The 27,598-nt window shown below is 40.2% G+C and overlaps 1 protein-coding gene across 5 annotated transcripts in view; it reads right to left on the reverse strand.

Moving 5' to 3' along the window:
• Positions 1 to 27,598, reverse strand: part of macrod2 (mono-ADP ribosylhydrolase 2) — a 432,177-nt gene that overhangs the window by 103,419 nt on the left and 301,160 nt on the right. For all 5 annotated transcript variants that reach the window (XM_073481704.1, XM_073481703.1, XM_073481702.1 and 2 more), the window contains exon 7: positions 4,292 to 4,322. In XM_073481704.1, coding sequence (XP_073337805.1) covers positions 4,292 to 4,322 — 31 coding nt within the window. The remainder of the gene's footprint in view (positions 1 to 4,291; positions 4,323 to 27,598) is intronic.

The raw sequence follows: 27,598 nt of genomic DNA on the forward strand, positions 1-27,598 counted from the left end.
TGCAGTTAAATAATGGGCAAGGGAGAGAGAGAGATAGGGGAGACTGAGAGAAAAAATGTGAGAAAGAAATTACAACTTTAGCCCTTCTTATCATTAACACTTCAGTAATAGCCATTTTGAGTTTTGTGCAGAGACAGGTGGCAGAAAACAAGCAATACTTAAGAGAGAGATGGTGAGAGGAGATGATGAGGAGTTGTTGTGTACTAAACTGTGCGAATTGCTGAAGTGATGGGTGGAAAATGTTCAATATCCCAAGAGGGAAGAGTTCTATCCAGCACAGAGTGTAATTATAAACATCTAGTCATTAAGAAACACCAAGGCTCTCTTTAGTGCACACACTGAGCTTCACTAACAAGTGTATGCTATGCTGTGTATCAGGATGCTTGACCACTTGGAATATCTATACATGTGCATAGAAGTTTAACTGTGCCGCCTGGGCGTTTATATATAGACCTGCAGCTGTTTGGATACACTGACAGCTTGTTGAACTAACAACTGCACCATAATTAGCTATTCATTTTGTTAATCCAGTGAGTGCGTCTCAGCTGCGTCTCTTATAGCAATGAAATCACATCAGATCAGCACCCTGGTTGTTAATAATGTGGCAGATGCTTTTTGCCCAGAGACTGGTTAAGATCGAAAAAAATAATTTAAGGGAAGTTACTCTGTTACTGTGTGTTTATGGCTGGTTTAATGAGCACAGCAAACAGCAGTCTGTCAGACTCTATAATCAGTGATTTGCACTAAGTGTTTGGATGTTTTCAGTGTGCAACATGGTGACAGCTGCCAGTTAGTCAGCACACAGGGTTGATAAAGGAGAAAGAGTGATGGCTTTCGATGGAAATTGCATCATGTTGTTGTGACATTTTTAGAGGAAAAACAGATGTGTTCACATGTGTAAAGAGGCTTATTTCATGTTTCCCTGAGGCTGCTTTTTTACGTTACACATGTGGCTAATCTATGTTCCTATATATGCACCAGTACTGAAGTTTAGGGACTTCTGTGTTTCTGATGCATGCTGCCAGTCATAATTATGATATCAGTCACTAACCTCTTTTTGAACTGAAACACAATGGACTGTAGTTATATATGTATAGTTTTTTTTTTTTTTTACCTTAACGGATAAAGGGGTTTGCAAGTGATTCACCCATTAACACTTTCATTCACACCGATGGCAGTGGCATGCCATGCAAGTGGTAGAAACTCATGGACACTCTGACACATAGACAGGAGGCCTTGCAGGAGGAGCCACAGCTGCTCACCTTCCTTCTTGAGGGAGGAGGAGTGCATTTTCAAAAATATGTTGTTGGTTTCATAAACCATTTTTTCGTTTTAAGGTGGTAGAACACTTTTTTGCACCTTTCGTGAGATGTATCCTTCAGCATTATATTTTCAACATGTCTGACATTTAAAAAAAATCTAATGAAAATCAATGACGGGTGTTGCTTTGCTTGCATTTTGCAATTCAGCTGCAAATGTCGGCACATACAGTTAAACAGCCCAGCATCCGGTCTTAATTAGTGGCAGTGCATTCAAGTAACTCAACTGTGGCTGTCATTTACACCATCAGTGTTAGAAAGTACCCCGCTAAAAAGAAAACATGCAATGATGCAAAAATGAGCAGCCACGTCGAATTAACCGCTTGGTATTCGATTTCTTAGAAGGCTGCCAACTTTGTTTAGAACAAAACCTCAACGCAATTACGCAAGTTGAGGATATCAGAAAGTATTATGCATGAAATAAATCTTAAGTGAATGTGTAAGAATTGTCAAGCATCTGAGCGATCAAGGGCCACCTTTTTACTTCAGAACAGCTTTAATCTTCCTGGGTTTTCTGTCCTGACACAATTTTAGATATAGATTACATCATTCTTACTGAAGGAAAGCCTCCAGCTTTTTCAGTGATGATAGAGGTGTAAACCCATAAACGATTAATGTTTAGTTTTGGTGACTGGAGAGGCCATGGACAGGTTACAAGTTCACTGTGGTGTTAAAGAAACTGCTTTTGAATTTGTCTTACATTGGACCCAGAGGCATTTTCAAGGCTGTACATGTATATGAGAACATCTTGGGAGCACCTGGTCTTGTAAAACTGTCTTAATATTCCTTGGGTGAATGATCATAAAGTGTGATCAGAGCGCCTAACGACTCTCACGAGATAACTGCCTAAACAGTTACAGATCTCTGAACATGGGTTACTGTCCCTCATTGGCCTTTATTTAAACAATGACAAAAGCACTGTGTTACACCAAACAGACATCTTGGTCATCTGAAATTATTCATAAGTTTGCCACAGTTGTGACTGCTTTTATCGAACCACATTGTTGCGGACTTGTTGTTAGTGAAAGCGAATTAAAATTAGTATGTTAAATAATCCTTATACATTTGGCCTCCACTGGGATTATTTGGAACCTATGTGAAAATTCAACGGGAGGCAAACACTATATACAGGATGTAAGAATGGTGAGAAAATAATTATTTCTCCCCAGCAGAAGGAATGTACTGCACTATATGATACAAACTCCATCACTTTCTCTGCATCTAACAACATTTTTTGCCATCGTAACTTCAAAGCCTGTTTACATCAACAAGTTTGGCATGTTTTCAATGTGACTTTGTTTAAGTCTAATTAGCACACTCACTCTTTGGCAAGGAAGCCTTACTGCATATTAGGCCTGGTCCCAGGAGGGAGCATGAGCATTGTTCAGGGTCTACATTTTGTTCACCTTATACTAGGTTGTGTCTTTGTGCAACATGGTGTAAGGTGAACTTGTTGGTACAGTACGTTTCCAGTGTATTCTTCTTCAAAGACAAAGCCCTTATAATAATAAAGTATTCAAGGTCCTGTGTGTTGAATTTTTGGGGCTCTATTGGTGGAAATGTTATATATTATTAAAAATTATCAACGATAATAATGTTTAATTAATGCATAATCACCAGAAAACTAAGAATAGTTGTCTTTTCTTTACCTTAAAATGAGACTTATATATCTACAGAGTCTGCCATGTTGTACAGTTTCTACAGTAGCCCAGAACAGACAAACCAAACACTGGTTCTATGAGAGGGACATTTGTGTTTTTCCGACCATTGTAGGGGAAGCTGAGGCAAGGGATGTTCAGTTGGTTGCAATCTGCAACCTCAAGACAAGATGCATCTCAATCCTACACACTAGATCTTTCATATATATGCATAAAAGATGGGGCAGGCACAAAGTGTTAATTCATGCAGATTGTTATGATAAAACCAACACGTTCTTACTCCCAACTCCTGCTTGGTCAGTGGCCTTGAGCTTCAAAGTATGACGCTTACTTACCCCTCTACAGGTAGTTGCAGTTGCATGTGCAGGGGTGAAATGTTGTGAAAATGGTTGTAGTAGTTTGGTTAGGGTTAGGTACCCAACTACTTGGTTAGCTAAGTTCAGTCATATCAGTAACGCATGTTTCGTGACTTAAAGTTATCTTACTTATATAACATGAAGAAAGTTAACCTTGACACTTGGTCACACACGGGACACAAATCCCGGTCACTGGAGAGAAAGGTGTGTGACCCATCCAACCACCCCTGACAAGGACTTTTCTTGCTTTTTATACTTCGGTATTACGCCGGGCTCAGACAGGACGCTGAAGTGCCGCGATTAGCTGCGAAGCGCCGAGGAGCGGAGCCATTTTCATTTCGGCGCCCATGTTAACCAATTGTGTCGTTCACATAGGAAGCGCCGTGGCGCTCTGCTCCGCTGCTGGCGCACGCCGTGCAGCAATCATTTCGGCGTCTGGTCTATTTTTTTCGTGTGCTGCGGCCGAATGTGTCAAGCCAGGCAGGAAGTCAAACAAAGCAACAACGAGAGAATCCGGTCGATTTTCAAAATAAAACAAATTTCAAAATAAAACTATTTTCGATAATTAAACACCCCGATTGACAGAAAACTACTCATTACTATGAAGTGGACATACATTTACAGTTGTCAGGAAAACATGGCATTGAAATTTTATGCAGTTATTTACTTTCCTATGGTGAAAAAACAGCTCCAAGTGTGACTACAGAATAGCTGAGGAGCAGAGCCGTTTGCCGACCGGCGCAGAGAAATTTGTGTCTGGTGTGAACAGAAGGGCTGTGGCTCACGCGAGAATTTCCGAGCACGGCGCTTCGGCGTCCTGTCTGAACAGCCACTGACCAAGCTGCTGTATTTGACGCATTGGGAGTTAGAAGGAGCTGGATAAAGCATGTATGTAAAGCAAAAAAAAACAAATATAAGGTCAAAGTAAAGGAAAGAAAATAAGAGAGATTTGTCTTACCATAAATGCCTGTGGATATACATGGGAAGGCCTGAGCAGAGAGAAAGAAAAAGGAATAAAAGTCAAAGCACATTCACATACATTGGATAAATGGTACGAAACAAAAGTAACTTATCAGTTGTAGTTTATTTTAGTGCCTAATCACAGGAGATAAAATCTCTTCCGTCCAAGATGTTGAATCCAACAAGCTTTTTTGTCAGTCCTTTACTCTTTTTCCTTTTATAGTTAAACACACTGAACTTATCATTACTATTTAACAAGCAAAGATAAAGACTAGAGCAGAGCAATTAAAAAATCAACAACTTAAAGTAAATATTGCATGACTACATTCATCTGCATTAAACTGTAGCCATTGTGGGATGCCTACTGTTTACCTTTGTATGTTTGTTATTTGCCTCTACTTCCTCTCTTGCTCGCTCCCAAGAGGAGCAATTTACAGTATCCCTGCGATGCTAAAGTAGAACTGTACTGTAAACCACACTCCAGCTCCAATGCACACTGCACTAAAATACACACAAACTTATTCAGCGTACTTTTTTCTTGACTTCCAAAAACACACATCAGATTTATCATGGAACATGATCACGCTGCTGTGTTAAAGAGGCATTATTCTTACATGTACTGTTGCACTGTTGTACTCGACAGCCCATTAGTACTCAATGCCCGTACTTTATGTCCATAACAGTCGTAGTTTGCATATGTTGCTTGAGGGCATGGTGGATCAGACTCATGTGAATTCATAGGTACATGTGGAGCTTTGCTGCTTAATAATCTTCAGCACATGAATAACCAAATGAGGTCAATTGATCCTGTCGCCTAAAGCCCAAACTTACACTCAGAGCTTCTCTTCCACAAAAATGTTTATGTAACTTACCCAGCAACTGAAGGGTGCCTCCCATTATAAAGTTTGTTTCAGCTTGATACTTGTCTTTGATTTAATGCATTTAGATAGCTAAATAGAAGAACAGACAGACTTAATTCTGTGTAAAGTTGATGCCAACAGTGACCCAACTGTGTCTCAATAACAACAAGGACATCACAGTGAGAGGCTTTTCAGCGCATTTGATTGAAATAATGAGAAAGCTAAAAACAAAATCACAAAGTCATTGTTGCCACATTTGGATCAATAGGAGGAATCGATAATAACCCACCAACCATTAAAGTGTGGGGACAAACAAAAACAGACATGCAGAGAATCAGAATACATATTATGAAGCTAAAGAGCAAAAGCCTGCATATATTTATGGCTGTCTTTTCCAAAAAGATTATAAAAAGTAACCACCTTGTAATAGTTCTTGCTTTGTAGCACTTTGCAGCAGACATATTATTCAAGCATGGCTTTATAGCTGAAAATAGTTTCATTATTCTTTACTTCTGTGAACAAATACATTATGATACATAGGCAATGCTGTAAGCTTCCCCATTTCACATTCATCTTTTTAAGTATATTAATAAACAGTAAAGAGAAAGGATTTTTTTTCAAAGGTCCCATTTGTCCTCAGAAGCAGCTGAATGCGTGCTTTTAGTTCCTGCATTCATCAAAAGGCGTGGCCACAACATTAATATAATAAGGTGACAAAGGAGAAAAAAAAAAGGGAAAACATTTCCACTAGCTGCTCACAACTGGATGAATATAGAACAACAAAACACTACAGAGATTCATCAACGAATAACACCCATATGTCAAATTCTCCCAGTGCCAAAACTAAAAGCCAACAGTTTGTTTTGCCACACTGACCCTGTCAAGTTGTATTTAGAAACACGCTCTTTCTAGCAGCCGTGCCAAGATCACTTCATTTTAGAACTAAAAACACAATTAATAGATCTGAAAGAAAAAGATGGCAAATAAATGTCTGCTCGTATTTTGATTACAAAAACAAGTGGTCAGGGTTCTAATCTTTAGAGTCTTTTCAACTGAGCGAAGAAATAAACATAATTCACAAATTAAGCAAACAATTGATTAAAAAGATTTATTTTTCCCCAAAGCATCACTCACGCTTTGAAATGCAGTGGTCCGTTTGTCCTTGCTTTAAGCGAAGAGGAATGAGTCTCTGTTTGTATTCTTATTTACCAGTTTTCAGGTTCCGCCTGTCAAGGTGAATCTTTTTTCTGTGGGCTGATTTAAATCTTTTTACCGAAGCGTTGACCTTTCCAGATGACTGTCTGGGTCTGACACAAACCTCAGATGATGAAGCGTAGAAAAGCATGGCCATTTTTAGTCCTCTACCAACCTCTGCCCATGGCACACACAGAGGCATATTAAGACTGAGGACACCAAACTGGTCAAATATCCAAAACAAACCAGAAAGAAGTAATAACAGTGTACAAATTGGATGTCAGATTTTAACAAATATGTATTATACAAAAGATGTTTAAACAATTGCTCAAATAAAATGCTTTATACAGATGTTATTATCAGCTTGCTGGCAGCATCTTGGAAGCAAGTGAATATCTCAATACTTTCAGCTGCACTGTATTTAATTATGCAAGTTTTACTTTTGGTAAAAGTCAATACAAACAGGAATCAAGATTTACTTTTGCAGGAGGAATCTATTTGAAGCTGTGTAATAAAAAGGGGAAAGTAAAATAAATTCAATCGTAAGACAAGATGAGCATTTTTTCCTGTCTATGCCTCAAGCTGGTGTCTGCTGCCAGACTGATCCTGAGCCAGAAGCCTTGTTATCCTCTCTCAGCTGGAAGGCCGCGATGTCAGTCTCTTTAACTTGAACTTCTGCTCTGACGGCATCTAAACCTTAACACATCACAGGCTGTGGCGAAGACATGCCATCAGCATAATCAATTAAAATCTTTTTTATTAGTTCCCTGGCTGATGCATTAAAGGGGTATTGATCTTTGTGGCGTGAAAATGCATCGGCTTATCACTTAACGGGATGCTGTAAAGATCTGACACCTTTGTGGCATATGCAGACGTCACTTACTTGTTTAAAGGACGGTTATTGCAAAAAGTGAAGAGAGGTATATATCCAATAAAACTGTAAAGCCTGGAGAGCATTTTGGCAGACACATCTCCTTTTCATCCATAAATCAGCCGCACAGCAAGCAATAAATTACACTGAGGTGTTTACAAATGATAAATCTTACTGATAATCAATATCTGTAAATGCCAACATGCTCAATATTGTTTATAAGCTTCAAGTTTTGTTAAAATCATTAAAAGCTTTAGCTGTTAAAGAACACTTTCCTTATGCAAATGTGAACAAGTGGAAAACATCAGTGCCTGTTTACTGCAGTAGTACCTTCTTAATTGCAATTATTCACATGCAGAGCAGATGAGTGGTGAGTCATAATGAAAGCTTAAGCTTTACCTCTTTTAGAGACAGAGCACAAATGATTACCAGTGTCTAATCAGAGCAAAGTCCATCTAAGTATAATCAGGAAAATCTTCTTTAAGTACTGACTGCTACATCAACTTTTCTATACCAACTTTTCTCCAGGAATCGAGTGATTGTTCTGTTTGTAAAAAAAATGAAAACAGTGAGAAAGACAAAAAGACGGACAGACAGATTCAGTCAATTGACGACTTGATTAATCAAGCAATCATCTTAATTTGTAAAGCAACTTGTAACTAAAGCTGTCAAATAATTGCAGTAAAAAGTAGATTTCTCTCTGAAATGTAGCGAAGTGGAAGTAGGAAGTGGCATGAAAAGAAAAGAACTAAGTACCTCAACTTTGTACTTAAATAGAGTACTTGAGTAAATGTACTTAGTTACATGACCCCATTGCCTATAATTTGCAAGAACACCCAAGTAAAATACAACTGAAAGTGACAAACAGCTACAGTAAATCTCTGAAGCAGCCACAGCATGCAGCACTGCAAGCGTAGCAAAGCATAGACTATTTTCTTTTCTTCCCCATCAACACTGGGCCACCGTAGAAGCTATTTGATAGTTGTTAGCGTACATGCCTTCACACCTGCTTACATTGCATCAGGTCTAATGTTAATTAGGACAGTCAGCGGTATATGAGCAGTCATGACCTATGATTCCTGGTTTAGGTTATTATTTCAGTCTCTGGCTGCTCATTAGAAGTGAGTCAGCATGTTGGCCTACACCCTGGCATGAGGCTGTGCCTGACATGTTGGCTTGTTGCTGATTTTCTTTGCTTAGGGAGTGTTCAGAAATTGGTCACCAGGGAAATTATTCTGTTGCCAGGGCTCCTCCCTAATCTATCACATCACTTTAAAGTGGAGCACCTTCCCTCTCAGCATCTCTGCACAGTTATTCGGCTAACAGTGTATTAAGAACAGTATGGAGTGGCTACAGTGATCATTGTTGGGAAAAATACCTTGTGTTCTATTAATGTTAATTATAAGTCACATGTGTTTATAGTTATATTCACATAAGGATTTGAACTTTTTAACCACAGCTTATTAAAACAATGATTCATTAACTTCAAAGTGTGACTAGAGTTTTACAAAGACAGTGCTCATAAAACTAAGCCATTGTTATTCCACTGAGACCATGATAGCCTGCAGCTTTCAGTCATTTGTTAAGCAGCAGGTAATGACACCGTAAAGATGGCTCAACCTGTGGCAAAATGTGCCTGCCCTGCTGTAGCTGTCACCTTCCCATGCTGCAGGCACTGCAGAGTAGCCACCAGCAGACAGGTAAAGGTAAGAAAACCATGCATGGGCACAGTGACTGCAGGATCCTGCCGGGGGAGCACCTCGTCTCGGCTGGCTGAGTAAATAGCGCTGGACCCAGGGTGCTGCCCCCGTAGCTTGAAGCCTCCTAGCCTGTTTGCAGATGGAAGCTATGCTTATAAATCACAGCGGCAAGGGGAGACCTTGTGCAAATGCAACCACAAGTATGTTATTATTCACCACTGTTGTCACAGTGTGGGCTTACATCAGAGTATCAGAACATGAATCCGAGAGAATCCTCTTTGTTGACTGCTGTAATTCTTTAAGCATGTAGGTCATGCCTGGTCTCTCTGTCTGAATCAGCTACCTGCTGCTGCTGCTGAGAGGAGCATGTCACGGTTACAGATCAGGATATTCAAATATGACACATTAACACCCTTTTGTTCTGCATAATACCCCACTCCATATTCTAATGTTAGCGCTGATTGTTTGAGTGTCATTATGCTAAATGGAGGATGGAGAAATGCAGAGGGTGAGAAACCTGGAACCTAATGGCCCGAGTCCCACCACTGCTCTTTATATCTGCTGTGATCAAGTGTAAGTATTATCACAATAATATCTGAGTGTCCATTTAGGAGTCAGCAGCACTGCCTGCGTTTACATGCAGGGAGTTACTTGCTGGGCACGATATCTGGAAAACAACTTATCAAGGAAAAACTGTTTGCATAAAACGTTGTGATGGAGAATCTGTGTTGTTATGAATAAACCAGAACAGAGCATTCCTGTCCTCCTCTAGGGTCCTGCCAGCAATAAAATATGAAAATATGCCACCACCAAGTAAATCCTTTCCCTAAGCAGCAGTAGGTAACGTCTGATACAGAGGAAAGAAATGACAAACCACACTACAGAAATTGTAGATAGTGCTTACCACAGTGATTTTGTTGACATCAACATGTATCTATCGTGCTGTGCGAGTGCCAGTCTGTAGCAGCTATGAAAACAAACACTGAAAGTTTAAAACGTTCCTACCTCAGAGTATTTTATGCTGAAATCTTAACCTGGTCTTCTATTCTTACAGTCTGAGGTTTGTTTGGTTATTCTTATCGTGATATGAAGTTCATTATGAATTTTAAGGCAAGATTTCTTACTGTTAGTAAGGATTAGGAGTTGTGCATATTAACACATTTTGTGATATAATGGCAATGTGTATAATTTGATTAAAAAAATAAGAGACATTGTTGCAAAAAAACCCAAAGAGTAGTGTGTGGTTTTAGCTTTTTTTAAAACTGGTTCTGTCCTCCCTATTTTCCACTCTCTGTTTTTTCGGGTCTGTGCTTTATGTGGCTCAGGAGGTAGAGCATGTCATCCTCTAATCGGAAGGTTCGATCCACAGCTGCGGCTGCATGTCGATATGTCCTTGGAGAAGATACTGAAACTCTTTCCTCCTCATGAGCAGTTGAGCACCGCGCATGGACGCCTCAGAGTGTGTGTGAGTGGCATGTGTTGCAGAGTGCTGGAGAGTAGAAAAGTGCTAGACAATACAGCTGTTTATCGTGTAATTTTTTACAAACTACAGGTTGCTGGCTGTATTTAAATAGCCCTTTTATCCAAGGTGCTTTGCAATTTTTGCCTGACGCACTGCCACACCGATGACAGCGAGCAACCATACAAGATGGCTTGTATGAGCAATCAAACTGATGTCACTTTTACATGTACACGGGAGGAACTGATGATCAGACCCACAACCATAGCTTTAATGATGGAAGTCTAGGTACAGCTTCCGAGATGGTTCTTTGTTTATTCCTGAAAGCCTAGTCGCCAGGATACAATGTCTCACTTCATGGAGGTAGATGGGACATTGGTCAGGCGACAGACAGGGCTGCCATACGGGTGAGTTCAAATCTGCGTTGCAGCATTTATAAGCGTGACACCACTGGACATGTTGAAGGACAACTGGGGACCTTTACAGCCATTTTTGTGTTAAATATTTTTAGTCTGGCCATCAACAGCTGAGTTTGTTGCGACAGAATAGGGTGTTTCTAAGGAACTCTTCCACTTCCACAGTAGGACAACCCTGAGTCCTCGCTGATCACAGGGTCAGACACTGGGATTGAACCAAAGACAGACACAATAACTGGACTCTCTTCGGCCATAATGAAACTGCTGGTGTTCTATGATTGCATTTATCACACTTAGTCACACTCAGCACTGATCCCATCTGCACATGCAATGGATGCAGTGTTGCAGGGAGGAGAAAGACAGGATGTGGCATGTCCGTCAGTCATACACATGACAGAGGTGAGATTAATGGGCAAAAAAAGGTGTAAATGCTGCAGCCTGTGGATAGGGCAGAGCAGTGGAGCAAATACAGGCAGATACCAAACTGATGGCTGCTTGAGTCATTGGTCCATGACCAGCTGTATGGTTGATCAAGCACAGTTCACCCTGAAGCCCAAAGCAACAGTGCACAGGTATACTGAGAAGCTTTTTTAATACAATATGGTAATTGCATGGGGAACTAGACAGCTGCTTTAAACATGAAAAAGATAAAGTACCTAGAAAACTTATACAGTAACTTATATACAGTATATATATATATATATTTTGAACCAGTACATTGAATGTATAAATATCGCCCAGTTCTGGGAGGAAATCATTCTATTTTATTATTCATACATCCGTGATTTCCCACAGACGTGAGCTCATGACACTGATTCCCTCAGTGTTAAAGAGAAAGCATTTAGAGCGGCATAAAAATGATACTACTCTGAACTGAGGGCACGTGCAACCAGACGTGCTCATATTTATGTATGAGGACTCCTGCTCAGTATCAGCTGAAATTATATCACTGACCACTGAGCACGAGAGAGGCAAAGACAAAAGAAAGGAATTCACATCGGTGAGACAAACTAGCTGACCTCAACGTGACCCGCACATGATTGACAGAATTCAAATGAGTAGGCAAGGAACATGTCAAGTAAACTCAATAGCAAAATGTATATTGAGTGTATACTGTATATACTACTCCACTGCACCAGGAGTCTATACAGCTGCAGGCACACTTCCTATCAGATATTTTCTTGTTTTTTAAAATATAACTTATTGATTAGATTAGTGTGCTTTTGGTGTATTAAATCTAAGACATGTCTGCAGGCTGTGGAGTGGAGAGAGCCTCAGACTGACAGCTGAGGTAATTGACCTGTGGCTTTATTGTCTGAGGAGGAATCATTGTGAAATACAGTCAAATTTAAATAATAGTGGCCAGGCCTTTATTTACTACAACTAAATGGATAAACATGACTTTATTCTGAGATAGGTTGTTATTAGAGACAGGCCTTTATATCTAATTTCCACTGATTGTGATCCTGTTTTGGTAAGAAGCCTCTCCATTTATGTTGTGGCTGGCTGTGGTTTTGCTGTAAAGGGTAACCCACCAATTTATCTATTGACCAAGAACAATATTCTTGACTAAGCTGTTCTGCTGATAATGCTGAAAAATTGTATACTATCCCGAATTTACGACCTGAACCATTAGTACAGGTCATTTCTTCTCTTTTGCTTTATTGGTGACCACACCTCACTTGTTCCAGTAGACCAAAGACTCAGCTATTTGATCAGCTTTTATTTCACAATTAATGGCATCCAACGTCCGCTTCCTTTAAAGCCTTGAACTTTACTTTGATTAAGATCTTCACCCCAACATGATTATAATGATGTTATGAATTTTTTATTGTATTTATCACAAGAGCTGTGACATTATAAACTGTAGGAGGCATTCTGATTGATGAAAGCAAAGAAAGCTGTAAATGAAGGAAAAATGTATCTGTGGTAATTCTGAGCAAAATGTTTGATTGGAATATTTTTTAACCTCAACAGAAGACATCATTCAATATGCCTCAGGGTCTCTAAAGCCTCTGATTATTCCAATGAGTGCTAAAGGAATGTAGATCATGGCGTGCATGATGTGTAGCATTCAAAGTCATTTGCATTTTGGAGGCCTAAATTACAGGTGGGCATAAAGAAAATGATCAAAGCGCGGAATACGAGGATTCTGTCTGAATCTATCAAACCTCTAGTATCACAAAGTGAGAAAGCCTCTGAAATGCCAAAGATAAAATGGAGCAAAAGAGACAAGCCAAGCCCTACATCCCTCCACTGACGGTAAAACCAGGGCGAATACGGATTCTCAAATATCCACACCCCATGTCAAACCGTCTCAGTAGAGATTAGCAACATATGGAGCTGGGAGGTTAGAATTCTCAGTAATCCTAAAATATAGCCCGCGATTTGTACCACAAGAGCAGATGATTCCCAAGTGGTTGATCTAAATGAATAGTAAAATAATAATTAGGGGGCATTTTTCATGAGACATTTCTTTAATTTCCATTAATAAATCAACTTCAACAGCACATTTAATCAGAGAAGGGAAAAAAGGGGGTTTTTCTCTTGCAATGTGAAAGCCAGCCTATGGTACCCTTCCATCATAAGGCTACTAATTAAACATTTTTCCTTTCAAGGCGTCCTTCAACATTTCAAAAGCACCATATCAAAAGGGGCTTCAAAGTCAAAACCCCTCTCTGAATTTTGAGGTGACAGAACGGCATACATATGAAGACAAGTGACTTGCTGCACGGCCCCTGTCTTTGTGGCAGGACCAATGTGAGACTAAAATCAAAACTGCTGCCTATTGCATACTAATGACTGCCAATGGAAAGCTGAAAAATAAAGGCCGGGCTTTAATCAGGCTGGATTCACTGAGAAAAGCCTTGGTAGCATCCCCAAATTGGCCAAAGTGGTTTGATCCAAACTACTGAGAGCTGCCGTGCATTATTTATAGCAATAAAGGTTTATTGGTGAGCTTCGATGTGGTTAGGGGTTTGCAAGTGTTTTGGCACTACATGCAGTGGGCGAAGAGCTATTGTGCAGGGGTTATAGAGGAGTTAGTGTAACAAATTAGAAGAGAGAAAGGGTAGTACAGTCGCATGTGATCGGCAGGGTGGCTAGAATTACTATGGTTGATGTGAAAGTAGAGATTATTCTTAGCTGCAGCCCAATAATCACCCAGAATAAAGAACATGCACAAATCCCAATAGATATTAACTCCCATTGAAGGTTGACTGATTGAACAGTGGCAAAGTCATATTTTGGCAGCACAACAACCATATACAAGATGGCAACATAGATTTCCTGCAGATGTTTTTTATATATATATATATAAAAATCTTCTTCATGAATTATGCAAAGTTGCAAATTTAACATAACAAGTAATAAAGACACCAATATCTTATTTTTGTTGGACTGTTTTATTTTCAGTCTAATTGTATAAAATGGAAAAGCTAAGTTAAATATTACCCAAGTGAATGTAGATGGGAGATCTGCTAGGAATCATAACGGATGATAAAATAGGCCATAACCACATTTCCCAGAGCACTGCACAGAAAATAAAAACTAACATTCGTTAAGAGACCCAACCTCATTAACTGCAAATCGAATTGAGCTCCCTGCACTGGTGTAGCAGTGACCCTTTGGTAGCATGGTAAGTACATAATTATTATTGAATCATAGGAACACATTTTCCAATTAGAAGCTTGAATGTTTGTCTTTTTCCTGTATACTGTAAGGCAAAACATACAGTATACCGGTGGGTAAGTCTGTTTCTTCTGATTTCTTCATTGGCCTCGTGCTTTAGGAATAATTACTCCAAGACTTGAAGCCTGGGATGTTTTTGTCAACTGGGAATTTATTGGACTTAATGAACTCTTTGTTAACGGAAGCCCAGGGTGCTCTGCGATTGCCTCCATCGCACTCAGTTCCGCAACACTGATGATAGCTCGTCCCACTTGCACAACTCCGGTGATACATGTGAACCCCTGTGACGCAATGTTGTGGGGGAATAAAAGACAGGCTGCAGCATGTTTATGAGCCAACGTGGACTGGGGTGAGATGAATGGGCAAGAGAAAAAAATAGTGCAGCTACTGTGGGCAGACAGATAACCCTGGATAACTGCAAGGCTTTTTTTTCTTTCAGTTGGAGGCTAGCTATTTCCCTCAGCTGCCAGCGTTTGTGCTACTGCAGGCTAAACATGTGAATGATCTGTCTCTGAGGACAGACCGTGCTGGGATGAAATAGATTTTGATCTTATGTAATGCTCAATAAGTCAGCAAATAATCCCAAAATGTCCAAGTATTGCTTTTAAGTTTTAATAAATCGTTCTATAGATTACAGTGTGTAAAACTATATAGGGCCTTAGATCACAAAGCACATAAAAAAACATCAGGCAATAGCAATTATACTATCTTATTTGTAAAATCTATACTATACTACAACACTAGGAAATGTATTATCTTATTTCACACCTACTTGCTTTCCTCTTTGTGTACGTAGATTCCAGTGACACACAGCATAAACATGTGCAGTTAAGGAATCTACATGCTTTGATTCAGAGTATAAAAGCCTGTTTATCCATGTCGTCCGTGGGCAGACTCGGCCCCAGCAGAACACTTTCTCTTTAAAGCTCCCCACAACATAAAGCCATAAATCTGAGCTTGCCCAGAGGTAAGAGCAACCATCACTAATTAACAGGAGCGGGATGAGAGGTCAAGGCCTGTGTCGTATTAGCGTGAGAAAACACTATTTTTCAATTTACAGTGTATAGTGGTCTGCTGCGCTTTAAGTAATAAAGATTTAAGCTTATCGGACCATGGGCATGAATGCAAATATATTTACTGTACGCACAACAATAAGGCATGTTTCTGACCTCGGTTTGTTCCAGCTGTATGCGCATAAGAGCTTTCAAATGGGATGACTAAATTGTCTTTATAGTACTGACACATTAGATACGATGACTGCCTCAGGGAATGTCCACAAAGCATGAGCGCTGATCCAAAGTAAAGCTCAATTTAGGCACACTGCACAGAATCGGTTTTCAATGAATGTCTAGCCCCTTAAAAGGACTTTGGTCCAAGGACATAGTAAGCTCTGAGGAGGTCAGCCCTCCCTCTGTGCAGACCTGTGGGCCATTCTCTTACACTTTGATCTGAGCTCTGATGATGGTGTGGCAGGCACAGACTCAGGAGTGGAGGGATTAGGGACAGGAGGGATGCGGGGAGTGACAGCTTCCTTTGTATTCGTTTTATCCTCATTTCGGGCATAACGGTAGACAGCATGCAAACCAGTGGCTTCTCTGAGGTGTTTCTTTCTTTGGGTGTAAAATCCTCAACTCTTAAAAGAGAGATCAAAGGCGACGCAGGCTCATTGATAACTGTATAATGGCTCACTTAAAAAGAACAGGCATTTTGCTGAGATGGCCGCGTGGTTCACACTGCAAGCTATTAGTCATGCTGTCGGCTCATTTCCATATGTGTTTTATTGTCTCATGGGCAAAGGCTACTGAACCTACTCGCATTTATTGCAGTCATGGTAGATCTAATGATATTCAAACCTACGGCAAAAACAAAGGGCCTTGTATCTCTTTGCCTCCATATGAAAAGGTTCTTGAAAGGTGCCAATGTGAATGCACATTTCAGGTCTGTTCGCCTTTCTTTGATGATCTTTTAGCCTCGCTTGTCTGGAACCATATGAAGCTACATAAAGGCACAGCTGCCAAAGAAATCAGAATCAGTACAGACTAAGGATGAATAAAGTAGTTCAGACATACTTTATGAGAGGTGACAGCGAAAGTCACAAAAACAAACGCTTCGATAAAAAACATTGCTTGTTCGGGGGGTTTTGTAGACTTTTTTTTGCTGCTCTTCAGTAACTTTGAAGCCAATATTTAAAAATAATCTTTAAATTACATATTGTCAGTTTGAAGTGGCTGATTGGACAGTGCTTGAGAATGAATGCTGCATATGGTACTGGCTACTGAGCCATTAGCCATATGGGCTCTGCCTTTATTCATGTCAACTTGATCTTTCGCTCTCAGGAATAGTTGTGGTATGAAAGTGAGCTGCTAAAATCAGTTCCATAATGAGTACTGTATGTATAAAGTGTTTACATGGAACATGAGTAATCTGGTTATTCCTACCCCTGTAAACATCATCACAGGAGTATCCAGCCACTTATTTCTGATAAGACCAAGTTACCTCAACATTAAAGAATGAACATAGTTTCTGGCTGTCTCAACTCTTTTGCATGTAGGTTCTCCATCTGATCACCGCTAATGGAAAACAACAGCAACAGGAGAATTAAAAACCTTAATTACTAAAGTCAGTCAATTTTTCATCATTTCCCTGGATACTTTTTGTTTTACTGGCTCACTACAATGTGATTTGATGACGCACCTGCAACGATGGCAGCAAATAAGGCTGCCTGATATGGTTTAAAAATCGTCTTGTGATTTTGACAGATATTACAATTTCGATATGTTTCATGGTTAGCGGAGAAAATGAATTTTGCATTAAAATTTTCATTTTCATTGAAAAACCTATTCAAATCTTGATAATGAAATTTGTTGGGTCTGTACCAAACAAACATGTTTTCTTTCATCTGGAGAACGAGATTCGTAAGCAGGACAACTCCAGTGGGCCGGGATGGAACAGTATATAGTACTCTTTGGCATACTGTGAGTTTTTCTTTCATACCGGCAGTTCAGACAGAGTGTGATGCGCCCTAGAGCAGAGCTCCGAGGCCAACTTGCAATCTGCAGTGATCATTTCGGCATCTGTACTATTTAATGTGCCACAAGTGAATAAGGCAAGAACATTGCCGTGCAGTGTCATTGCTGTTTAGGATTGTGTTTTAACGTAGGCCCTCCGCAGAGTTGAGCAGACTCACACACACATGCTGAAACCCCTCCCCGCAGATCATTACGCAAGTCCTTTTAACTTCATTGTTGCAGAAGAAGCAACACCCTGCTTATCCAGGAAAACATAAAAGGCTATATGTAATAAGTTCATTAGGTTATAACAGAGATCGGCTCTATGTGTGATTAGAGAAGAGCAGTGGAGCAGAACTGACCAGAGGAATGTGCTTCTGCAAGGCTAGTGAGTCCATCCGCTCACATGTTTATATTTGAGTGCAGATTTCATAAAAATTTTATACGGTCTTATTCAGGTTTTTAAAAACAATCCAATTTGCTTTGCGTTATGTAGTATCAAGTATCATGTTGTATCAACCCATAAAGGAACATTTTAGTATATCTAAAAAATTCAAAATCACCAAAAATGGAGGTACATGGTTTTCACAGGATAACAAACAAATGAGAGTTACCAAGATATAGAGCTTATAACGCCCTACAATACCACGATACTTGTGAAATTACAGAGAAATGCACACCTGCTGCCGTCAGAGTAGTCCATTATTTGCTTGTTTAGGCTGCAGTTTTTATGATTATTGTTTGACTGTAGAATTACATTTTGTATCAAAACACACTGAGTTTCATTGGTTGTGGTATACACATTCAAACTTCTGGAACTACAGCATCACTATGGTGGCAGTGTTGCCCTTCTCACTCCAGCTCCTAATCCACCCTGTTTGAGAACAGGAGGACACAGGCTCCCGGTGGTCACCGGATGTAAACACTGCACGAAGGTAATTACGATGGGATGAACTGCGGCGAGGATGCCCTCGGAGACCTAATCTCATCCCCTGTCCCCACATTTTCACTCAAGATGTACACACACCAAGCCCAGCAGCTGTCATCTGAACCTCATGGTCTCAACCTCAAGGGGAGAGTACATAATACACCTGCCTCGTCACGTAGCAAACTTCCCTTATTCATTGCAGGTACAGGGATATGAGGGATCAACAGATGTGAAAGTGGTTGTTGGAGTGCTCCCCAAGGCTTGTTGCCATCTTCAAGTAGTCCTGTCAGTTTTACTCTACAGTGTAGGATATGGATATAAAGTATGAGGCTGTAAAAGCAGTGTTTTGAAACATTGGGACGTCGGTGGATTTATTGAGTTTAAAAGCCTTCTGAAGGATTGCCTGTACAAAGGGTACACCTTTAAATTCCAGAGGAGATTTATTTCACCAAGTGTCCACGTCTAATCAAAATCTCCCCTCAGACACTAGCTGGATACAAGTTAGAATCCTTTGTGCGACAGAAAAAAACATATACGCATGCATACACTCCCATACATTCATCATAAGTAGGGGTCTACTGTGTGAGTGCACGAGGCTGTGGTCATCATTAAGGTGCTTAATAGACCATGTCGCCTGTAGGACCTGACAGGCAAGCTGGGCAGAGTGGAGGAAGCTGGGAGAGGGTCACCTTCATGTAGAGATAGCTCTGTCACACTGGGGCCACGAAGGGAGCCACTCTGCCACCCTGGCCTGGCCCAGACAATACATGTCTATGGCCAACCAAGCAGAACAACAAATCCCCCATCTCCTCTAGACTTTAACAAAAAAAAAGAAAAAAAAAAGAAACAGACTCATGGAGGATTTAGACACTTGATAGAAGTGGTACTTCCACTTTGTGAGCCAACTGTATAATCGGTTGTCTAGCTGCAAAATAATCATCACTCTTATGAATATGAAGGCTCACACTTACTTGAACACAATTATGTGTTTTGATTTATACATGTAACCACCCACTGCAGAAGAAGCACTCAGGCAGTAAATAAAAACTGAGAAACTGGGGATATCGCCAAAACATGTAGGTGCTGTCTTTTTAATCTTTCACTTTAACTCAAATAAAGAGGCCTAAACCACAGAAAATGGCGGATAAAACACAGTTAATATATACAACAGAAGGCAGAATGAAAAATAGAGCATGCAGGGCCTGTCTGCTGAAATCTGTGTATCTGAGATTTTTGTTTAAATGTAGTCAGATCCTGGAGCTGCATTGCAAAGTGGTGCTATCTTGGTCTGAACACAGGTGTATCTCTAAATGAGGAGGGACCCGAAGCCCACCGACACCCCAAACGAAACAGAGGGGACAAGCCACTCAAGGTCATGGCGAATTGCAGGAGCAGTGGCACTGCAGACTGATTGGGCGTACAGGGAGCAGCTGGCTGAGAGGAAACAGGAAGGTGACTGAGGGAATCACCAGGTGCCTCCTGTGAAATACAACATCATCCATTCATCACTTTCTATCTCCCATGCAGATCCCAAGTGCTGGTTTGAAGTGGACCTATCATGAGCTGCTTTCCACTGGACTGATATCTGAGTTCCATGCAAGATAACATGTAACTGTAGAGTATACCCTTTGGTCAGAAACTAGAGTTGTTTCTGTGGTTTGATTTGAACTATATGGGCTTTTTTTCATAAATGGCCAGAGGATAATACAGCTAATTACAGTTTTCTAAAAGTGGAGTTCATCATGAATATTGATAAAGCATTAATTAGTTACTAAAACTGGAAAACCATTTTCTCTGCACCAAATACATCACATGTTTTTAGAGCAAAAATGTACTGCATCACTTTATGGGGACGAGAGTTCATATTCTACTGCGATGAATTATGTAAGGAAACAATTCCCGCCAGGAAATGTATTTTCGTTTGAGAAAACTGAACATACTAAAGCAGGCTATAGTATGTTTTTCTATCACATTTCTTTATCAATAATGTAATGTGAAGACTAAACAATCCAGATGAGGCTGATCAGTATGTAGAGTGGATCATAATTATGCTTGGATAGGAGACAATCATGTAGGTCATCATCGTTATGCCTGACGGAGCTCTTTGCCAGACACATACACATTTCCTTATGACTCAGCCTCCTTGTGGAAAAGCCAAGGACTCCTGCAGGACCTGGCTCAGGTAGGGAGCTAATAATTCCTTGCATTGGGAATCTGGAGCGATGATGCCATTGATGAAGCCAAGTGATCCGATGTGTATATTTATCACTAAATCACTTCTCGCATCGCTGAATAAGAAATACTGTAGAGGCTTGCTCTTTTTAATGACCCGTGTGTAGGATTCACTATTGTTGTAGTAGTCTTGGTCTCAAGACCACTTTTTGAAGGTCTCTTCTCAGAATTGGCCAAAATTTCTACTTGGTCTCGTCTCTGTCTTAGATGAAGAAGACAAGAGCAGTCAAGACCACAGCGGCATGAATATCACTGTATTAAATAATTGTTCGATACACATTGTACTTCATGATGGTTTGAATTGGAAGACAAGATTCACCCAAGTATCCTGATGCTTGCACAAACAGTTGTATTGTATTAGGTGGAGGGTAAAACATGGAAAAGAAGTGTTCAATAAAGATGCTTAAGTTGATTTCAGCTCCTTGGTGTTTGTATTTGTTGCTTATAGAAAAAGTCACATTCACACACATAGAATTTACCTCTGCAATGTTTTTGATTATTCTATCAAGATATTTCTCATGGTACACTGAATCTTTCAGATTGATTTGAGGAGCGCCTACTGTTTGTATGTTCCACATTTCATTGTAAGTGTGTATGCAGTGTGGGACTCGTACTGGTCTTGGTCTTGACTTGATCTCAACCTCTCAAAGTCTTCGTCTCATCTCAGTCTCTGTACACTCTCATCTTGGTCATGGGTTTTGGTGGTCCTCACTATAAAACTGGGATTCAGAGGCGTCTACTGGTTAGGTTACAGATTGCAACCAACTGAAAAAACGCTTTTGACTTTTCGCTCAACATATTTAGGAATGAGTCTATCTATGCACACTTATTAAGTAACATGTTTTCCATCTCATGCTCTTTGCTCTCCTTTGAGGGGGCTAACACCTAAATGATAAAGAGCCCCGGCTTTTATTCCATGCATATTGTCATTATCAGGGGTTTATAGATGTGACATTAGATATTAAGCCGAGCGAGATTTGGAGGTTATCTGGCATTCAAAACTGTGTGAAAAAGTCAAATCATGTTCGCTCCGGCAAGCACTTCATTCAGCATACCGCCTGGTGACTAAACCTTTGGGCTTTCTAGATCCATCTGTATGTGAAATGAAAAAGGCGGATAAAGGTACAGTAATAGCTGATTTAAATTTAAATCTGCTCTATGGTCCTGACAGTTGCGGCATCATTCATAAAAGGCTGTGTGTGACATTTACAATATCAAGGTCACTGGTTGACAATGAAAGAAATGTTTAATCTGCTAAATTACCCCATGAAATGATTACCTCTGTAGGCCTACTTCATAATGATTTAATGCTAACATGTCGTATAATTTTTAATTAACTTGGAACAGGAGAGAATGTGAAAGGTGGGGGTGTAACTCAAGGACTAGCTGCACATTCACAATCAAGTGTCAGATAAATGCTTTTTGTATTACAAATGAAATCACAGAAATAATAATAAAAATACATGGCCACAGACAAATGGCCTCAATCTGGCACATTACAGATCATCCAGGTAAATGCACTTTACAACACTTTATTTTTCAAGTCTTATTTGCCAGTAAAACAATCTTGGTAAGTAAATTTGAATTTTCAGTCACAACACAAACGCCACTGCCAGTAGACTGGTAAAACATTTGCTAGAGCAGTCATACAAATCTCACACCTCTGTGGCAATCTCCAGCATGAAAGCAAGACAATCCCGCAGTGTAAGAGCTAATATATTTCTCTCATAAACCTGTGCAAGGTGCTGCATTGCCTCCTGAATTGCTGAGTAGGGCTAGATTGAGCCAGTTTAAAATTGTGAGTCAATCAGCTCAGGCCAGGCACCGTGCTTCAGCCCTCGTTAGCTGTGACCTTGGGAGATAATAATGGCACTAAACTGGGTGCATGTGTGAGGTAATAGTGCCATGATTAAAGAATTATGTAGGAGAGCATAAACATTGGCGTGTCTGCCAATGCACACAATCACTCACCTGAGCCTGCGGGACAACTCCTGGGGTTTTGATAATAAATTGATGAGGGAGCAAGACTTTTAACTTGTGTACATTTGTGGATTCAACTTAAGGATTTAGTATAAGGATTGCCCTGATGTGTTCATAAATATGCATAAGTATAGGCTGGTCGATTGGTCAAAACAACATGCACTGTTCCCAGTTTGCTGTCATCAAACCAAACAACGCTTATCATATATATGTGTCAAGCAGACGGGGACTATTATAAATATTCATTTCTGACTTTATACGTATCCTGGATGTAGACATGCAGTTGTGCACTACTGAACCACACAAAGAGCTACAAACATTCCCAAGGCTCCCAATAGCTGTCAGCTCTCTGCCTTATGCATTCTCTTTGATAAAACACACAGGGACGGATGCATTAACAAAACACAGGAAAGAGTTGTGCACAGTATGTTTTAAGGTTAGGAAAAGGCTTGCTCTGAAAAATCTAAGGGGAACCTGCAACGAATAACTGTAAATAATCTCAGAGCGAGACAACATTGAGCGGTATGGCATTAGAATTCAAGTCTCAGTTTGTGCTCGAAAAGAAATAACTAAAAGAAAGAAAGAAAAAAAAAACAGAAGCAAAATAAGTTAGACAGAACAAAGTGTCAACTACAAGATAAAGTTTAAAATGACTTCAACTTCTTAAAGGCAAAATGATACAACAGAATGTTACCTTGTCATTTTCAACAAACATGAGCTTTAAATATCAAATAATTCTCTCAACACTAACAAGGTATCATTAATGAACCATAGATTAAAAAAAATGTGTATCATTCTCCATTAATGTCTACTGCAGACAATTTTTAAAATTGTATAAAAGCAATACCAACCTTGCATTAATAAGAAGGGAGCATTGTGCATTTATGAACTGCGAATACAGCTTTATTCTCTTGCATGTCTATTGCATAAACAAAACATTAGGAGAAAACTTGCTGCTGCCTCTTCATGCACAACCCAACCTACCTCAATGCTACTTTGCACATCATGTAAATACTGTAAATATCTTATTTAGTTTATTTAGTCCATTTTATTCTATCTTTATTTGATTCGTATTTATCTTTTCCAAGTACTGACTTGTTTTAACATGCTGACTTGTTTTGTTTTGTGTCTGTTTACAACTACTCCACGTGCCTTAAATTGCCCCCCGCGGACAAATAAAGTGTTTTGAATTGAATGTAATATACTCGGTTGTATTTTCATGTTTTGTTCCATGCTCAAAATTGCTACTTATGTAAAGGCTTCACATAAATAATTCTTCAGTGACATTCATCTTTATCTGAGATGTCATCTGATTTTTTTCCCTTGAAAACATTTCATGTCTACAGCTAGAGTGAGCGAGATCCTGTCCCCTGTGTGCCAACCCACCATAGAGAGACCTTGTACTTCGACCAAACACATCTGTAAGACCGGCGACTATGATTGAAGGATAATTGGGTGCAAGCTTGTTGAAATGGAACCCTGTGATAGACCAGGAAATTCCAGTTTCATGGACATGGCCCTGGCAAGGTCGACACTGGGTTCAACACCTGCTTCATAAAAGCCACAAATGAAAGACTGCGAGAAAGAGCTTTGAGGCCAAGCGACTCTATTCAGCACTGGGGTAAATTTAAGACTGGTGGAGCTCCTACCCCGATTTGTGCTAATACATCACACATTCACAATGACTGCTTGGGTTATCATGTTTTCTCTTTCTTGATACATAAACCATCCGAGGAACTTATTTTCTGAACCGGAGTCATGTTAAATGTCTCGCCTTGTAACTTTAATTAAGTGCATTAAAAGGAACGCACAGATTCAGTGCTCTCATTACTATTCTCAATAATAATAATATCCATCTGTGAGTGTTAAATTGAAAATGTTGCCATGCGTATCATAATTGCAGCATGATGTCACCAAGTCACCAAGATTTGTGGACCAATTGGAGGTCGACTAGACTAGATGATTTGTAGATTCAAAGGGTTTCCCTGGTTATTCATTTAAACACACTGTTTGGATAGTCAGACACACTGGCAAAGACTCAGAGGGATCATGACCAAACACACCAGAGCAGCAGGAGGCGTTACCTTAGGATGGTGCTGCATTAGTGATGAGATAACTGAGAGTGCGACAGCTCTGTCCGGTTTCACTGACACACACGTAGTACAGGCGCTGTTGGCTGGACTGATTCTGCATGGTAATTAACCATAATGATGTAAACAAGAACTCATTCCACAAAGGTCCGCCGCCGATGAACAGCAATCTGTTACAGTATCTGTGAGATTGCTGGGATTTAGTCAGTTGAGGAGTACCTGTCAGGCTATGAGGGAGGCCTGCTTTGCATGTAACGTATCTCACATCCTCCTTTCCTGCTCAGCTCCTTTGATCACAGGAGAAGCCTTTATCGAGTGGTGGAGGAAATGTTTGATGACAGTAGTGTTTCAGACTTGAGCACAATTCTACACAGATGGGAGCCCGCCAGAGGGAAAGGCAATCTTTCAGGTGTACAGAAAGGACTAGGTTATATTTGTTGAGATTTTGTATATATTGGTTTAGTTGAGGATGTTTCAAAGCAAACAAGACACCACTGTCCATGTACTGTCTCTACTCGAGGTTTTCTCTTGTCGGAAACAACAATGTCAGTCAAAAGTAGTCCTTGTCAGGCAAAAGACTTGAGACTTACTTTGAAAATCAGCAGTGTTGAATATGACAACACTGCAGTTCATCTGAATGAGATGTTGCTAATCAGCTTTAACTACAGTGCTCTCAGCTTTTCTTCTGTTTGTATTCTACGTAAGTCAGACCAGAGGTAAGAAAGGAGTCACTCTCTCCTGTTGTGAAGCAGAGACAAAGATAGACAGGAATGCTTTTTGTTCTCCTGTATTGTCCACATTCTTCAGGTATGTTTAATTAATGCAAGCTTATTGTGGTGTTCTTGTCTCTTGGCAGGAAAGGCATCTGTTTAATCAACAACTTCCTGCGACAGTCCCTCAGTTGGGTGCGAGCTGTCGCTTCTATTCTCAGATGGTACCGCAGAGGGATATGAGCCTCATAGAAATTCAGAAGACCGTCTCCACGAGCACCTCACAGCCAGGTACAGCAGCAGAGAAAAACATGAAGTGAAACCAGCCTGAGCGCGGAGTCTGAGCCTTATACTGCTTGACTGTGCTTTAGTACTTAAATTATTTGAAGAGCCTTTATTATTGTCAGAGCGCATTAATCTAGGACGGCACCGCTGCCATTTCCCTCACAGAACATCTAGGTGGAGTAGCCTTTGTAGGAGACAGGGGTTCGTCTCTCCAGTGATTGCCATGGGCTTTCTGTGCTTGTAATCAAGACGCTAGCATGCTCACATCAGCTCACTCCGCATAGACACTCTGGAGATTACCTCTTCAATCCCCATCAACTGTGATTACCCCTCTTGAGATGTGTGGAAATGTCACATTTTACATATCCTAATATTTCACCTCACATAAAGTTGTGCAGTCTTCCCTGGAGTGAAGGGAATGTCAAGGGAAGATGATGTGACAGAGCTGTCCTCTTTACCCAAACCTGTAGCTCCTCCTGCTGTGGTTGCCTACTTCTGAATTAGAGCGTTGGGGTAATTGGGGTTCCAATGGCCATTAACTTAGACTAGGTGGCAGACGACCACAACCACGATCAGTGTAATTGGATCTAATTGGCCCAGTGTTGCCACTGATTCGGATCAGACAAATAGCAATGGCTAATTTAAATGGCGACGTGACCTTTTGAAAGCTTCAGTCTAATTAACCTTTGGAGATGCATGCAGGTACTGTATGTGGAAGTGGGCTGCGAGCAACGACTGGATGACTGGCCCTGAGAGGGCTGGGTTATAATCTCATGTTGTAGCTAACTGCTGATTTGCGGAAACCCGGTGAAATCCTCTGCAGCAAATAATGTAAAGGATTAAAACTATACAACATATTGCCTTATTGATATTTTGTCCCACCTCTGTTGCCAACATGCTTAGTTTTTTACTTTTGCATGTGAAACAAAAAATGGGTCAAAGAAAATCATATTCAACTGCATTAGAGGAAAATAGTTGTATCATTGTCTTTCTTCTTTGTTTTACAGTTTTAAGCCTTCCGACTCCTCTGTGACATACTGGGCATTATTTTTGCATGCTGCATAGTGCAGTGGTCAGAGGTGCAAAGACGGAAAAAACTGATACTGGTATAATCTGGAAATATGAACAACAGACAAGGTCTGTGGGGGACAGCAGTCAAATCACCTTTTTTACTTCACTTTGAAAACTGTGCTACATAATTGGAGCTGGCTGTGAAGGTCCATATAGAGTCCACAGTTCATCCGCAAATGAAGCTCTGCAAATATTGTCATAAAGAAAATGAGCTTGGATTCTTTTGCGAAGGAATTTGAAGTATGAACTAAATGAAACACTCGCTGATATAGACACATGGACCAACTGCGTTGTGTAAGCAGATCAGCAGTAAACCTCTCATTCTTCTATCCCAATTAATGGCAAACTTTACTTTGCCTTGATCAGAAGCCAAGTATGTGCACAATCAAGCCTCTATACTTCTATCAGCCATTATATAATTAAATCCAGAGTCGCCTGTGCTTGTGGACAATAATTTACGAGAAAGGGTAGAGAGGCGGATAGAGGAAAAGTTTGTGCACGAACTGTTCAGTGCATAAATGGAAATTAATTAATCACTTGGGGAGTCGGCACACCAAAATGGAGTATGGGTGGAGTACAAAGTCGTTAAGTTTGATACGGTAGTATTTGGAAACATAAATAATGACAAAGACCCTCCAGTGCACTTAAATACAGCAGTAAAAACCACATTTTCAAATATCACCAGTGACCTACATTAATAAAGGTGGAACAGTAAAAGTTATTTACAGCATATTTCACATCTATTCCTGAGAACAGAGGAGACGCTTTTAAAACTGGTCGGCCAGAACAGACTCTACGATGAGTTTAAAGT

This window comes from Pagrus major, chromosome 15 (genome assembly GCF_040436345.1).
Source record: "Pagrus major chromosome 15, Pma_NU_1.0".
Classification (NCBI taxonomy): Eukaryota; Metazoa; Chordata; class Actinopteri; order Spariformes; family Sparidae; genus Pagrus; species Pagrus major.